The sequence below is a fragment of the Syngnathus floridae genome, chromosome 19 (assembly GCF_059516105.1).
Source record: "Syngnathus floridae isolate MCC-2025c chromosome 19, RoL_Sflo_1.0, whole genome shotgun sequence".
NCBI classification, from domain to species: Eukaryota; Metazoa; Chordata; class Actinopteri; order Syngnathiformes; family Syngnathidae; genus Syngnathus; species Syngnathus floridae.
The window spans coordinates 10,433,184-10,448,348 of NC_142431.1; the positions used below are offsets into that span (position 1 = coordinate 10,433,184).

The 15,165-nt window shown below is 47.2% G+C and overlaps 1 protein-coding gene and 1 long non-coding RNA gene across 2 annotated transcripts; both read right to left on the bottom strand.

The window, feature by feature from the left end:
- Positions 1-5,069: 5,069 nt before the first annotated feature.
- LOC148382091 (janus kinase and microtubule-interacting protein 3-like) lies at positions 5,070-6,337 on the bottom strand. Its single transcript, XM_088362522.1, has 6 exons — positions 6,278-6,337; positions 6,148-6,216; positions 5,994-6,071; positions 5,704-5,937; positions 5,499-5,624; positions 5,070-5,129 (listed from the first exon to the last, which is right to left on the bottom strand). The coding sequence occupies exons 2-5, from the start codon at positions 6,169-6,171 to the stop codon at positions 5,508-5,510; spliced, it is 453 nt and encodes a 150-aa protein (XP_088218648.1). The 5' UTR covers positions 6,172-6,216; positions 6,278-6,337; the 3' UTR covers positions 5,070-5,129; positions 5,499-5,507.
- Positions 6,338-7,419: 1,082 nt separating this feature from the next.
- On the bottom strand, positions 7,420-8,372 carry LOC148382092 (uncharacterized). Its single transcript, XR_015854507.1, has 4 exons — positions 8,112-8,372; positions 7,957-8,027; positions 7,716-7,820; positions 7,420-7,571 (listed from the first exon to the last, which is right to left on the bottom strand). It is a non-coding gene; the product is annotated as an uncharacterized LOC148382092 (long non-coding RNA).
- Positions 8,373-15,165: the final 6,793 nt, after the last annotated feature.

Below are 15,165 nucleotides of genomic sequence, written 5' to 3' on the forward strand. Positions count from 1 at the left end.
GAAGGAATGAAGTCCTTTAAATTATGATTTTGTATAAATACTAGGCATTAACACAAAATCGACGGCACAAAATGGGCAGACTTTACTTGTTTGAAAAGGACTGGTTACAAGACAGACTTTTTTAATTTATTTAATGGGAAGAAGACTTATTTAGTTTAATTGATCTATTTTTGTTCCCTGCCAAAATTCGATTTGCTGCAATTCCAAATTTCCAAAGTGAATGAAGGAAAGAAGTCGTTTAAATTATGATTTTGTTTAAATACTAGGCATAGACACAAAATCTACGGCACAAAATGGGCAGACTTTACTTGTTTGAAGAGGACTGGTTACAAGACAGACTTTTCTGATTTATTTAATGGGAAGAGGACTTATTTAGTTTATTTAATCTATTTTTGTTCCCTGGCAAAATTGGATTTGCTGAAATTGTATTTTGCCAAATCTCGATTTGAGACCTGATAGGAAGTATTAAACGCTTAGTTAAATCAATACAAGTTGGTAATAAGAGCGAGTAATGTTGGTTGAACCGATGAATGAAGGTTGAAAGCAATTTAAATTATGACTTTGTATAAATACTAGATATTAACAGAACATCTACTGCGCAAAATGGGCAGAGTTTACTTGTTTGAGAAGGAGTGGCTTATTCAAAACTAAGATTTATGTAATCTGTTTGTTCCCAGGCAAAATTGGATGTGATGCAATTCCAAATTTCACCACATGATGGTGCCCAATTTTGACTTCATAGGACATATTAAACACTTAGCTTGTTATTATGTTCAAGGTAATCAGATTTGTTTATCATTCTAATGGCCTCTTCAAAACTATTCTGGATTACTACTTTGGATCTATTCTACATTACTTGGCAACAACATACTCTGTAACAGATTAGGCAGTATAATCACATATGTTAACTTGAGAGTGCCCACACTCAATCTACTTATCGTGATGTGTTAAATCAATTACTGTTAGACATTATTTGTCTGATAATCTACCAAATCTTTGAATTGAAGAATTTGTGATTTAATTAATAGCTTTTTCAGGGTAATCAGACTTGTATATAATTCTAATGGCCTTCTTTTGAAAACTATTCTGAATTACAACTTTGGATCTTATATTACTTTGCAACAATCTACTCCGTGACAGATTAGGCAGTATAATCACATATGTTAACTTCAGTGCCCACACTGTATTTATTTATGGTTATTTGTTAAATCAAGTACTGTTAGACATGAAATAGGAAGTGTTTAACATAAATGTTATGGCTACTCACCATTGTAGCTCGCTCCTGGTCAATGATACGAGCCTCTTCTTGCAGTGGAAAACTTGCAGCCAACAAACACCGTGGAACCTAAAGGAATGAAATTAAACATTAACATTTCGCCTCGACCAATTTTCACACGTACAACGCAACGCGGCTACACTTCTGCTATTACAAACGTAAATCTCCTTAAACACAATGAGTGTTACTTACCGTGTACGCTCTAGACGGTCCAGTTGCAAGCAGAAAATAAAGATATTTCTGTTGATAATCGTCGCTGCTCAGTGGCTCACGGCCATCGCGCCAACAGATTTGAATTTTGGCGGAGGTTCGGGCAATTACGTCATATCCGCGGCATTTGACTGCGACGTAATACCCGCTTATCTGAAACGGCAGTTAAAAGTAGAGTTACATCAAGTTTTCTTGGAACCTAAACGAATGAAAGAAAACTATCATTTGGCCACAACCAACATTCACAGATACAACACAACGTGCGGGGTTGAGGTTAAAGATTGAGTGAAGGGCCCTCGTTTTAAACTACTGTTTTGAAAAGGAGTGGGAACAAGTAAGACGTATTTAATTTATTTAATGGGAAGTAGTAAGACTTATTAAATTTATTTAATCTACTTTTCTTCCCAGGCAAAATTTGATGTGCTGCAATTCCAAATTTCCAAAGTGAATGAAGGAATGAAGTCCTTTAAATTATGATTTTGTATAAATACTAGGCATTAACACAAAATCGACGGCACAAAATGGGCAGACTTTACTTGTTTGAAAAGGACTGGTTACAAGACAGACTTTTTTAATTTATTTAATGGGAAGAAGACTTATTTAGTTTAATTGATCTATTTTTGTTCCCTGCCAAAATTCGATTTGCTGCAATTCCAAATTTCCAAAGTGAATGAAGGAAAGAAGTCGTTTAAATTATGATTTTGTTTAAATACTAGGCATAGACACAAAATCTATGGCACAAAATGGGCAGACTTTACTTGTTTGAAGAGGACTGGTTACAAGACAGACTTTTCTGATTTATTTAATGGGAAGAGGACTTATTTAGTTTATTTAATCTATTTTTGTTCCCTGGCAAAATTGGATTTGCTGAAATTGTATTTTGCCAAATCTCGATTTGAGACCTGATAGGAAGTATTAAACGCTTAGTTAAATCAATACAAGTTGGTAATAAGAGCGAGTAATGTTGGTTGAACCGATGAATGAAGGTTGAAAGCAATTTAAATTATGACTTTGTATAAATACTAGATATTAACAGAACATCTACTGCGCAAAATGGGCAGAGTTTACTTGTTTGAGAAGGAGTGGCTTATTCAAAACTAAGATTTATGTAATGTGTTTGTTCCCAGGCAAAATTGGATGTGATGCAATTCCAAATTTCACCACATGATGGTGCCCAATTTTGACTTCATAGGACATATTAAACACTTAGCTTGTTATTATGTTCAAGGTAATCAGATTTGTTTATCATTCTAATGGCCTCTTCAAAACTATTCTGGATTACTACTTTGGATCTATTCTACATTACTTGGCAACAACATACTCTGTAACAGATTAGGCAGTATAATCACATATGTTAACTTGAGAGTGCCCACACTCAATCTACTTATCGTGATGTGTTAAATCAATTACTGTTAGACATTATTTGTCTGATAATCTACCAAATCTTTGAATTGAAGAATTTGTGATTTAATTAATAGCTTGTTCAGGGTAATCAGACTTGTATATAATTCTAATGGCCTTCTTTTGAAAACTATTCTGAATTACAACTTTGGATCTTATATTACTTTGCAACAATCTACTCGGTGACAGATTAGGCAGTATAATCACATATGTTAACTTCAGTGCCCACACTGTATTTATTTATGGTTATTTGTTAAATCAAGTACTGTTAGACATGAAATAGGAAGTGTTTAACATAAATGTTATGGCTACTCACCATTGTAGCTCGCTCCTGGTCAATGATATGAGCCTCTTCTTGCAGTGGAAAACTTGCAGCCAACAAACACCGTGGAACCTAAAGGAATGAAATTAAACATTAACATTTCGCCCGGACCAACATTCACACGTACAACGCAACGCGGCTACACTTCTGCTATTACAAACGTAAATCTCCTTAAACACAACGAGTGTTACTTACCGTGTACGCTCTAGGCAAAATTGGATGTGATGCAATTCCAAATCTATCTGAAACGGCAGTTAAAAGTAGAGTTACATCAAGTTTTCTTTTTTAATCAACACAATCATTTACAACCGTTGACCAGAAAGAATCGTCGAAATTCGACGTCCCCCACAAACGCCACGCTCACTCGCTTTTCAGGGCAACAAAAGTACTTCTTTTTAAAAACGATGAGTTGTACTTACCGTGTACGCTCTGGACGGTCCAGTTGCAAGCAGAAAATAAAAATATTTCTCTTGTTAGTCGTATGTTACCATCCGCTGTGTCTTTGTCAACATCGCCGCCATTTTCCTACTTCCTGCTGCGAGCCACGCCCACGGATTTAAATTTGGGCGGAAGCTCTTTCCATTGGCGTCGTTTTCGCGTATAGCAAATCCGATTGGTTGGGAAGGGGGCACGGTTATGCAGCCGAGGAGTCCTGTGATCGGTGGGATGTAAAGTAGGCGTCGACGTCACGTCCGCGTCACGTGACCACGACGTGGCAGACGTCAAATAGCAACCGCTGTTTTGTTTAGTAGACTTACAGTTGTTATGCATTGACATAATGGCGCACACACCAAATAGATTTAAATAAATTAAATAATTCTTCTGCCCACTCTCTTTTAAACAAGTTAACTCTCCCCGCGGATTTGACTTCCGGCGAAAGTTACGCCCATCGACGTCACGTATGTCACGTGACCACGACGTGGCAGATGTCATATAGCAACCGCTGTTTTGTTTAGTAGATTTACAGTTGTTATGCATTGGCATAATGGTGTGCACTCAAAATAGATTTAAATAAATTAAATATTTCTTCTGCCTACTCCCTTTTAAACAAGTTAACTCTGCCCACGTCCATTGACGTCTTGTCTGCGTCACGTGACCACGACGTAGCGACGTCATATAGTAACCGCTGTTTTGACCAGTAGACTTAGTTATTATGCGTTGACATAATGGCGCACTGGTTAGCATGGCCACCTCTTAAGCATGATGATGCGGGTTCGACGCCTGATCAATGTTAGCATGGAGTGAGCTGAAGTGCATGGCGCTGAAGATTTGAATCTTTGAAATGCGCTGAGGTCTGACATATCAGGCAGAATGGTTTGCCATCACGTTCAACAAAAAATAGAAACTTTCCCACTCTGATTAAAACGTCCTGTGTTCATCTACGTATTTTCGTTTTGCTGTGCATCTTTTCCCTGCCATTTCGAGAGCCCAATTGACACTCATAGTTTAAAGAAATGTGTTTGCCCATCCTACTTTGTGGAATTTCACCACATGCGCTTTTGACCAAAATACCAAATTGAACTCAAGTGAAGCCAACACGCACAACCCCCCCCCCCCCCCCCCCCCACACACACACACACACAAATGTTGATATGAACATAAAAGAGCCGCATGCGGTTCGGGAGTTGCGGCTTGGCCAAACCTGTACTATACAACTTTATTTGTATAAAATTTTCACAACAGCTGTCACACAAACAAAGCGGGAAAAACCGAAGACGTGCGTGTTCCGCCCACGCTGGATTTATTTGCACCTTTGAAAAGACACCGTATTGCCGCAGATGTGGCAAAGAGTACTTTTGGGCATCTGAGACGGAAGGATGTCCAAAGCATCACGTCACCTGCTCTGGTAGGCATGGTGGTGGGACGTTGAGGTCAACCGCTTTGGGGTTGGCTGACTCTTTGATCGCAGGATGCCACACACTTGAAGACAGAAGCAGAAAAGCAGAGCTAAATGCAAAATGTACTCACCGGTGACTCCAATTTTTTTCCCCCCTGAAGAAACAGCTGGACGGGTGGCCCCGGCTGGCCAGTGGGACTCTTGTTATTCTGACCCTTTTTAGTGCGCGTTTGGGGCAACAACCGTTTTTTGTGGCGCTCTCTTCTGGTTCAAAAGTGCCCTGCATGTGAATTTGCTTTTCCTGCCTTCTGATTGGATGAGCGCCGGTGTGACGCGGTGCCTCTGTCACCGTGGCGGGGGGTATACGTTGGCATCGGAGCGTCTGCCAACGTCTGAGACCGGCTGGCAGTGTATCGGAGGTGTCGAGTGCGGTGCCGCTGGAGCTCACTCACCAGCTGGTGTTAGGGCCACAGAATGAAGGCCAAGGAGAAGAATAGAAAGAGAAACAGAAACTTCTCCTCCAATTGTTTGATTTGTCTCTTCTGAGCTTCGATGAATTCTTTCAGCTCTTTGTTCCTCTAGGACGGACAAATGGAAAGTGGCATTCAAAAGCCAGTAAGCGTGCAAGTAAGTGCCGGGCTGGCTTTGGGCCCTTACCTGTTGCGCGCTGTGCAGCAGATCCATTCTCTCTTGGAGGATGCAAGCGTCGCGCTCCCTCAACTCGCACATCAGGGCTCGCTTCCATTGGTCCACGGCGCTCCTAAGCGCTTCTCTCTGATCCGCCGTCAGCACGTCATTCACGCCAGCGTGGCTGGCTTTTTCGCCGTCCGTGGCGGGGCAGTCCCGCTGCGGTAGCGCCTCGTACAACATGGCCTCCAGCTCCAGGATCCTCTGGGCCGCAATCCTCGTCCATCAGTGGTCCGGCGGGAGATTTGAGGGCGGCTTACCTTATGAGCCTGGTCCATGGAACACTTCCTGAAGTCCAACTCTTCATCCAGGTAGCCCTTCTGCTTGCAGAACATATCCTAGCACAGCTCAAGGTCAGAATTGTTGGGGCACATTGCCGGAGTTCCCCTTGGCTGATGTCGCGTGTCTGTCTACCTTCTCACTTTCAATGTCCAACATCTTCTGTTGAAGTGCTGACTTGGTCACTTTGATGTATTCTAACCACTGAGGAAAGGCTGCTGTCACATAAGCAGAATGCGAGAGCGTGCGTGGACGTGCGCGTTACCTTCTCGGCTAGGGTGAGAAGGGTCCTGGCGTGAATCACGACCACCTGCTCCTCGTTGGTGAGATTCTGCAAGAGCCCAAAGGCACAGCGTCAACAAGCTTCTTTCAGCGCAAAGCCTTCCAAAAGTCACATTTGAGCCGCCGAGTCTCGTGGAGTGCGAACATAAGGAGTTCGACATACACTTACGGCGTTATAGCCCAGGATGTCCAGCTTCTTCATCAGATCACTGATGACGATGTCCGGGGGAAAGGCGCAAGGAGCAATGTAAGGTGTTCTGGGACCTCGGGTTAAGGTTAGGGTTGCGAGGGACGCCTTACGTACGCTCACGCCCTCGGCCTCGCAGTAGATCTGCAAAGGGCTGAGGCCGTCTGGGAAACGGACTTGCAGAAACTTCAAGACGGGGGAGCGCCACTCCCTCTCCTGAAAGGCAGAGGCATGCATCCGTCCGTCCGTCCGTCCGTCCGTCCGTCACATCTCTGGCCTCAACACGCTTGTGCGAGTCTTCCCACCTCCAGCTCCAGGATGCGGAACTCAAGCAGTTCGTTTTGGTCTCGGATATCCTGGATGTGCTCTTTCAGACGCGCTTCTTCCGCCTCCATCCGCCTGACCTGAAAAGACAGTCAGACCTCATCTGCGGGGCTTCCCGACAGGTGTGACGCCAAGCGACTCCGCCCAGCGCCTTTCTTTCCGTCACCTTTTCGGCCAACTGCTGATTGCTCTGACGCAGCAGCTGCTTCTCCTCCACCCACTTGACATTCTAGAAGAGACAAACGCGTGGACAGCTTTGGAATGTTGTGTCATTTTCATCCACAAATTCTTTGGTTGACTGGAAAATGACATTTGCTTTTCTCCGCATTTTCCCAGCCACGTTCGGGGGGGGGGGGGGGGGGGGGGGGGTTGGTCCAGTAATGCCAGACGGATGAGTGACTGAAGAATGTAGCTATTTTGTCTGAGAAAAAGGTGTGCTCATTGATGAGCTTACCTGTCCTTGTTGCTTCAGCGCTGACTCCAGATCTGCTACTCTGCTTTGATAGTGACCCATTTCTACCATCAGCTTTTCTCTGGTCTGAAAGGAGGAGGAGGGAGGCTCCTCCTCCTCCTTTCAGACCAGAGAACACCCGAGGCTGGGTGAGAACGGGGAGGCTGCGACCCGGCCGGGGGTTGCGGGAAGGGGCGCCACCTTGATCTCCTTCTCGGCGTCGTAGTCCCCTTTCGCTGGTCTGGGCTAGCAGAGCGTAGGCTCGTTGCAGCGCTTGATATTCTTGCGTCAGCTGGCGGTAGCGAAGCTCCGCCTCTTCATGCACACACCAATGCAACACAGCACTAGTACCAGAATCAGTCAGACCGGCGACAAAGCACCCGCGACGCAAAGACGAGTCCGATTCCAGGCTGAAGAGGAATGTTTGGTGCCAATACGCTGGCAGAAATGGCGGGCTACCTCTTCGGGTTCCGTGTCGGGGGTTCTGTCGGTGTGAAAAGACAAGGACGATCCGTCCGAGTCCACCAACACGTCTTCGTCGTAGCCGTAAAATGTTTCGATGACCTGCGGGCGCGGAAGCAAACATCTCTCTGAACAAACTGAAGCGACACCTCACGATGAATCGACGAGAGGAACGATAGCGAGAAAAAGGCCATTTCATCTTGCGCAACACCAAGCAGCCGCAAACAAACAGACTCACCTTGCAGGACCTCACGCTTTGTTACTCCTCAGAGATTCTCGACGTCGGTATCGTAGCAGCAAATCTCTCTCCTGTCGACACAAATAATCCGCCTTTGAGATTCTTTGGATGCAAAGGGAACGAACGGCTCCGGCGCAGAAACAAACGCGACTCACAATGACATTTCTGACATGAGCTCCTGTCTCCAGAGCCTGAAAAACACGTCACCGGCGATGATTGGAGGGACGCTCGTCTTTTCCAAAAGTGACAACTACAGGGTGTGTCAGGGTTTTCCAGATTATCTTTATCGTATCATTGTGTTGCTTTGACTTTGACTGCGACCTGTAATAAATAATATTATTTATCCCTTATTTATCCCTATCGCTTATCCCTTCCTACACAAAGTCGTAAAACACCCCTTGCTATGTTTTGACTAGAGGTCAAGGGCTTCCTCTATTCAATCCACTCTTACACCCACCCTGTTTCTCTTAATTAAAATGCTCGTGCAGGAGCCGAGAGTCAGACTTCATTCGTACAACGGATGGACTCTCCACCCTGCAGGTGTCCAAAAGAACTTACTTGTCTCCCGTGTGGTTCTTGCAAAATAAGTTGGAGCGAGCGCAACTCTAACAGGGTGCATTTTGCCACTAGCTGCCTACGGACAATGACGTCGCGCTCGCGGCTCATGGTTGACGGGCTGAGCAGCCGGGCAAGTCCGTCGTTTTCAGCGCACAGCGAGTGGCAAAGGCGCTGACAAAACGGGAGCTTTGAGCTGCTGAAAACGGCAAAACAAGTCTAAAGCGTGTTCAAACGCGTGCGCACAATGCTCCTGCTTGAAAGGTCGGAATTTAAGGGGCCAATTTTTTGGATGGCGGCCGCCGGCCAAGCTTTGGACGGAAAAGGTTTCCTGGCGACAGCGAGCGAGCGCGGCGCTGCCGTACGTGCACCGAGTCGCCTGCCTGAAGACCTTGGACAAGTCGTCGATGATGTGCCGCTGCTCCACAACTTGAAGGAACTCCATTTCACCGTCCTGCTGGCCGCAACCGCGGTCCAGGTCATTGAGCGAACTAGGCCTTCTCTGTGGAACACAAATGCAGTGGACTCTGTTGGCACGCCGCCGTTGTCCGCGTCGACTTACCAAGCTTGCCATCTCCTCGTTCTCCTGGGTGACAAAGCGCACTTTGTTTTCAAGGCGACACAGCACCAGCGAGAGTTCTTCATTCTTCCTGCTCAGGCGTTTGTTTTTGTACAGGAGTGGCAGAAACTGGCTTTCTGTTTCTCTCAGTCGCTTTAGCTGCAAGCATGAAGTGCGGGATGTGAAAGACGCACAACACGCGGGCCAGAACGTATCCATTCCTTTTGCATCGGTTTGAACGGAATCGTGGCTTTGGCTCCCAATAAAAGACATCTACCAGGCAACCGACTCGCCGCGCCGCTCAACTAATAAGCAAGCGCAATGGGTGCCTCGCTGGATGGCGCGCATCAAACGTAGCGCAAACCTTCAAGCGTGCCGTCAATAAATTACCAGTTCATTGCGCTCTTCAGAAAGCAGGGCGTTTCGATCCTCCAGTTTCCTGATGACTGCGCTGAGCTCAGCGATTTTCAGATGAAACCGTCGCGTGTCCCGATCCTCCTGAGACTGAAAACGCCCCGCAACACACACACACAAGCACTCGTTCAAAGTTCAAAACTGTTTTTGTGCTACCTTCCTCCAGCAACGAACTAAGTCATGCGTACTGCAAGTGTGTGATGAGGTGGCTTACGCAATGAAGAGGATTGCTAGTAGCGGCGTTGACCCCACTTCCAGGGTAGTTTAGGCCCGCCCTTTGGGAATCCCTCAGGGCAGCGATCTGCTGCTCGGCAGCCTGAGTCTGCAGCTGAAGGCGGTGGACGTGGCCGGCCCCAGGGCTTCATCCAAAACACTAACCGCTCTGTCTTTCAGCTTGATCTCATCCGTCTGGATGTACAAACGGGGAGCGCTCAGGCAGGCGGGCAAACTCATTTGCCAGAATTGTGACAAAAACAAAGAGAGCAACCGGCCAATTTTTTTCTTGAATCGACTAGAACACCTTTGCTGTGACAAAAGCGAAGCGAGCAACCGGACATTTTCTTCTTGTGAAATAGAATAGAATAGAATGCCTTAGGTGTCATTGCACTGCAGGTATACAACGAAATTGGGAACATAGCCACGCACCGCGCATCTGATCAGTCCTACCAGTCGGCGGATCTCCCTCTCGCAGTCTCTCTTGGTTCGGCTCAGCTCCTCCCGATGCTGGTGATGAGCCGATCGGAGCTCGGCCGCTCGGGACTGCCAGGCCTGCTGGGCCGCTGCCAGGGCTTCTTCCGCGCTCCTGGTGGAGGCGACACCGCTCGGTCTCCCGACACCGCCGCGTCTCCTCCACCTCCGCCAGCAAAGCGCCCCCCCTCCTCACCTGAGCAGACATTGCGCCACACCGGGCCGTTGAGACCGCAACGGAGCGCCGCGACGCTTACTGGGGACAAGCTACACAATACGGTAGCGGCCGCATCGAAGCCCGACGTGGCGTGCGGATAGTCAGACACGGATAGAGCGGATCACCTTGTCCATGGAGCCGTCCCTCAGGCTGAGGACCAAGGCATTCAGTCGCTGGATCTCTCCATCTTTGATTTTGATCACTCTCATCAGCTCCATTTCATGCTGCCGCAGTAATGTCTCCCTGGTAATGGCTAACTCTTTCTGCTTCTCCTCATGGAGTTTGCTTTTGAGTTCCGTCATGGCGGCGGTGGCACGGTGGTGCTCCGCCCGCAGGTCCTGACTTCTCTCTCTCTCCAGACAGCTGACCTGACATGACTTAGACTTAGACAAACTTTATTGTCATCTTGTCTGCACATGGTGCATACAAAACGAAATTCCGTTGCATACGTCTTACAACAAAGTAGTGATATTGCAGTTGAATAGAAGTAACATATCCTATGAAAATATATATATATACATATATACTATATATATATATATATATATATATATATTAAAAATAAGTATAGAGTGCAGCAGTGATAATTATGCAATAGTGCAAGTAGGCAAAACAGTATTCAAGAGTGTGCAGAGGAATGCTAAACCATGTATTAAACTTCTATTTAAAGGGTTTATACAAGTTCAGTAAAGTTGGTAGTGCGAGATAGTGCAAGATAGAGGTCCGTAGTGTCATAAAGTACAGTTCTGTGAATGTGTGATGCAGAGTTCAGTTTAGAGCTCAACAGTTCTAGTGTTCAACAGTCTGATGACAGCAGGGAAAAAGCTGTTGCAGAACCTGGTGGACCTGCAGCGGATGCTGCAAACCTCTTCCCAGAGGGCAGCAGGGAGAACAGTCCATGGTGGGGGTGTGATGGGTCATTGATGATGTTACGGGCACGGGACATGCAGCGCTGAGATGAAATGTCCTGAATGGAGGGAAGAGGAGCCCCTATGATCCTCTCTGCTGTCCTCACCACTCTCCTCACGTTCTTCCAATCGGAGGCGGTGCAGCCTCCACACCACACAGAGAGACAGCTTGTCAGAATGCTCTCTATGGTGCTCCTGTAGAACGTCCTCATGATGGGTGGGGGCAGGTGGGCTCTCCTCATCCTCCGCAGGAAGTACAAGCGCTTCTGTGCCCTCTTGACCAGTGCCGTAGTGTTCATAGTCCAGGTGAGGTCTTCTGTGATGTGGACCCCCAGGAATTTGGTGGTGCTGACCACCTCCACAGCTGAGCTGTTGATGATCAGTGGAGCGTGGTGAGGCTGTTTTTTCCTGAAGTCGACGATGATCTCCTTCATCTTCTCCTCATTCAGGATCAGGCTGTTTTCTCTGCACCAGCCCACCAGCTGCTCCACCTCCTCTCTGTAGTCCAGGTCGTTGTTGTCTCTGATGAGCCCCACCACCGTTGTGTCGTCTGCTGACTTCACGATGTGATTGGTGGTGAACCTGAGGACGCAGTCGTGTGTCATCAGGGTGCACAGCAGGGGGCTCAGGACGCAGCCCTGAAGGGAGCCTGTGCTGAGGGTGATGACATCAGAGGTGTTCTGTCCGACCCGGACTGACTGAGGTCTGTTGGTGAGGAAGTCTAGCAGCCAGTTGCGAAGGGGGGTGTTGAAGCCCAGGTGTTCCAATTTTCCTACCAGATGCTGTGGGATGATGGTGTTAAACGCTGAGCTGAAGTCCAGGAACAGCCTCCGCACATGGGTGTTCTTCTCCTCCAGGTGAGCCAGGCTCAGGTGAAGAACGGAGGAGATGGCGTCCTGAGTGGAGCGGTTTTGCCGGTCGGCAAACTGGAACGGGTCAAATAATAGGGGGAGTCTGGAAACGATGTGACCTTTAAGCAGCCTTTCGAAGCACTTCATCATAACCGGAGTCAGTGCAACAGGCCGGTAATCATTAAATGAGGTGATTTGAGGTTTCTTCGGCACCGGAATGATGGAGGCAGTCTTAAAGCACGCCGGCACTGTGGCTTGGCCCAGCGAGGTGTTAAAAATGTCTGTGATGACCCCAGCCAGATGACTTGCACATTCCCTGAACACACGCCCAGGAATGTTGTCGGGGCCAGGGGCCTTACAGGGGTTGACTCTCCTCAGGGTCTTCAACACATCGGCGGAGTCAAGGCAGAGTACCTCCTCTTCCTGATGGGGGACAGTTTTAACTGCTGGAGTGCCGTTTAGTGCCTCGAACCTCCCAAAGAAGTTATTTAGACCATTTAGAAAGTCAGCATCAACTACACCCACCGGGGGGGGGGGGAGGGTGAGTTGTAGTCTGTAATCGCCCGTATGCCTTGCCACATACTCCTGATGTTTTTGACGTCGTGGAAACGATCCTGAAATTTTCGACTGCGGTCTCGCTTCGCTATCCTGATGGCACGGTTCAAGTTGGCTCTCGCTGTCCTCAGTGTCTCCTTGTCGCCAGACTTGAAGGCAGAGTTCCGCGCTCGTAGCGTTTGACGTACCTCCTCAGTCATCCAGGGTCGTTGGTTGCCCCGGGTGATGATATTCTTAGTGGTGCTGACGTCCTCGGTGCATTTGTTGATGTAGGCTGACACAGTCATGGCACACGCATGTCTAATCTACATCGGGAAAACTGGGAGGGAGGGAGGCAGGCAGGGAGGCAGGCAGGGAGGCAGGCAGGGAGGCAGGCAGTGTCTGTCTGTTGAGGTTTTCACCTTGTTCTTCTCCTGCTGAAGTTCTAACTGGACGTCCATCAGTTTGGTTCTCAGCTCGTCATTGGCGGCCTGAAGGGCGTCCGTTCGCTCCGCCTTGGCCCGCCCTGCCGGAGCTCGTTTGGACATCTCTTACTCGAGTCTCGCCCGGTCGTCAGTCAGAGATCACAACATTTGTACCTGGAGAGCACAAACGCAGCGCTGTTTTCCACTGGCTTCGAACTCAACTTCAATCGGTACCGTAACTTACAACATCATAAACATAGAACTAGCTTGACTTATTCATTGAATAAATGCATTTGGTTCTTCAAAACTGCATCACGCAACATAGCGTGACCGAGACGGCCGTTATCCACCTGCGTGAAGTTATTTGGTGAAATGAATGAGATGTTTAAGACACCATCGTTCTGTCTCTATGTAGATGAAGGTAAATAATCGATTGCTGAAGGTCCAAAGGTGTTGTGATAAACAAATAAACATATTAGTGATTAGTGACATATTTGTGATAAACATATTAGGCAGGATAATCACATATGTTAACGTGACTGCCCACACTGTATTTATTTATGGTTATTTGTTAAATCGAGTACTGTTAGACATGAAATAGGAAGTGTTTAACATAAATGGAAGACGAAAGGGGTACTCACCATTGTAGCTCCTGCTGGTCAATGATACGAGCCTCTTCTTGCAGTGGAAAACATACAGCCAACAAACACCGTGGAACCTAAAGGAATGAAATTAAACATTAACATTTAGCCTCAACCAACATTCACAGATACAACGCAACGCAAACTACACAAACGTAAATCTTTTTAAACACAATGAGTTGTACTTACCGTGTACGCTCTAGACGGTCCACTTGCAAGCGGAAAATAAAGATATTTCTGTTGATAATCGTCGCGTTTGTATCCGGTGTCTCGCTCAAGGCCATTGCGCCCACAGATTTGAATTTTGGCGAGAGTTCAGCCTATTGACGTCATTTCCGCGGTGTAATACCCGCATATCTGAAACGGCAAAGTTAAGAGTAGAGTTAAATAAAGTTTTTAGTCAACGCAATAATTTACAACCGTTGACCAGTCGAAATAATCGTCGAAATTTGGCGTCTGTGGCTGGAAGCAGACGCCGAGTTCGACATTCCTCCCAAACGCCACACTCCCTCGCTTTTCAGGGCTAAAAAAAAAACAGTTGTAATTACCTTGTACGCTCTAGACGGTCAAGTTGCAAGCTGAAAACAAAAATATTTGCCTTGTTAGTCATCGTGTTACTAACCGCTGTGTCTTGTTTGCCAGAACTGCCGCTTTCCTACTTCCTGTTGCAAGCCACGCCCACGGATTATAATTTTGCCGTGAGTTCCGCCTATTGACGTCATGTCCGCGTCACATGACTGCGACGTAATATTATCTAAAACTGTTTGTGCGGTATTGTGTTGTTCTGTGCGGTATTGTGTTATTCTGTGCGGCGTCGTGTTGTTCTGTGCGGCGTCGTGTTGTTCAGTGCGACGTCGTGTTGTTCAGTGCGGCATGGTGTTGTTCAGTGCGGCATGGTGTTGTTCAGTGCGGCATGGTGTTGTTCAGTGCGGCATAATGTTGTTCAGTGCGGCATGGTGTTGTTCAGTGCGGCATAATGTTGTTCAGTGCGGCATGGTGTTGTTCAGTGCGGCATGGTGTTGTTCAGTGCGGCATGGTGTTCAGTGCGGCATGGTGTTGTTCAGTGCGGAATGGTGTTGTTCAGTGCGGCATGGTGTTGTTCAGTGCGGGATGGTGTTGTTCAATGCGGGATCGTGTTGTTCAGTGCGGGGTGGTGTTGTTCAGTGCAGGATGGTGTTGTTCAGTGCAGGATGGTGTTGTTCAGTGCGGCATGGTGTTGTTCAATGCAGGATCGTGTTGTTCAGTGCAGCATAATGTTGTTCAGTGCAGCATGGTGTTGTTCAGTGCGGCATGGTGTTGTTCAATGCGGCATGGTGTTGTTCAGTGCGGGATGGTGTTGTTCAGTGCAGGATGGTGTTGTTCAGTGCAGGATGGTGTTGTTTAATGCGGCATGGTGTTGTTCAGTGCAGCATGGTGTT

Coding starts and splice junctions, on each gene's coding strand:
- LOC148382091 (XM_088362522.1), bottom strand. CDS start 6,171: ATGTTGGACATTGAAAGTGAGAAG. Junction 6,072..6,147: donor TGGACATTGAAAGTGAGAAG/GTAGACAGACAC, acceptor GAGCTGTGCTAG/GATATGTTCTGCAAGCAGAA. Junction 5,625..5,703: donor TGCTGCACAGCGCGCAACAG/GTAAGGGCCCAA, acceptor TGTCCGTCCTAG/AGGAACAAAGAGCTGAAAGA.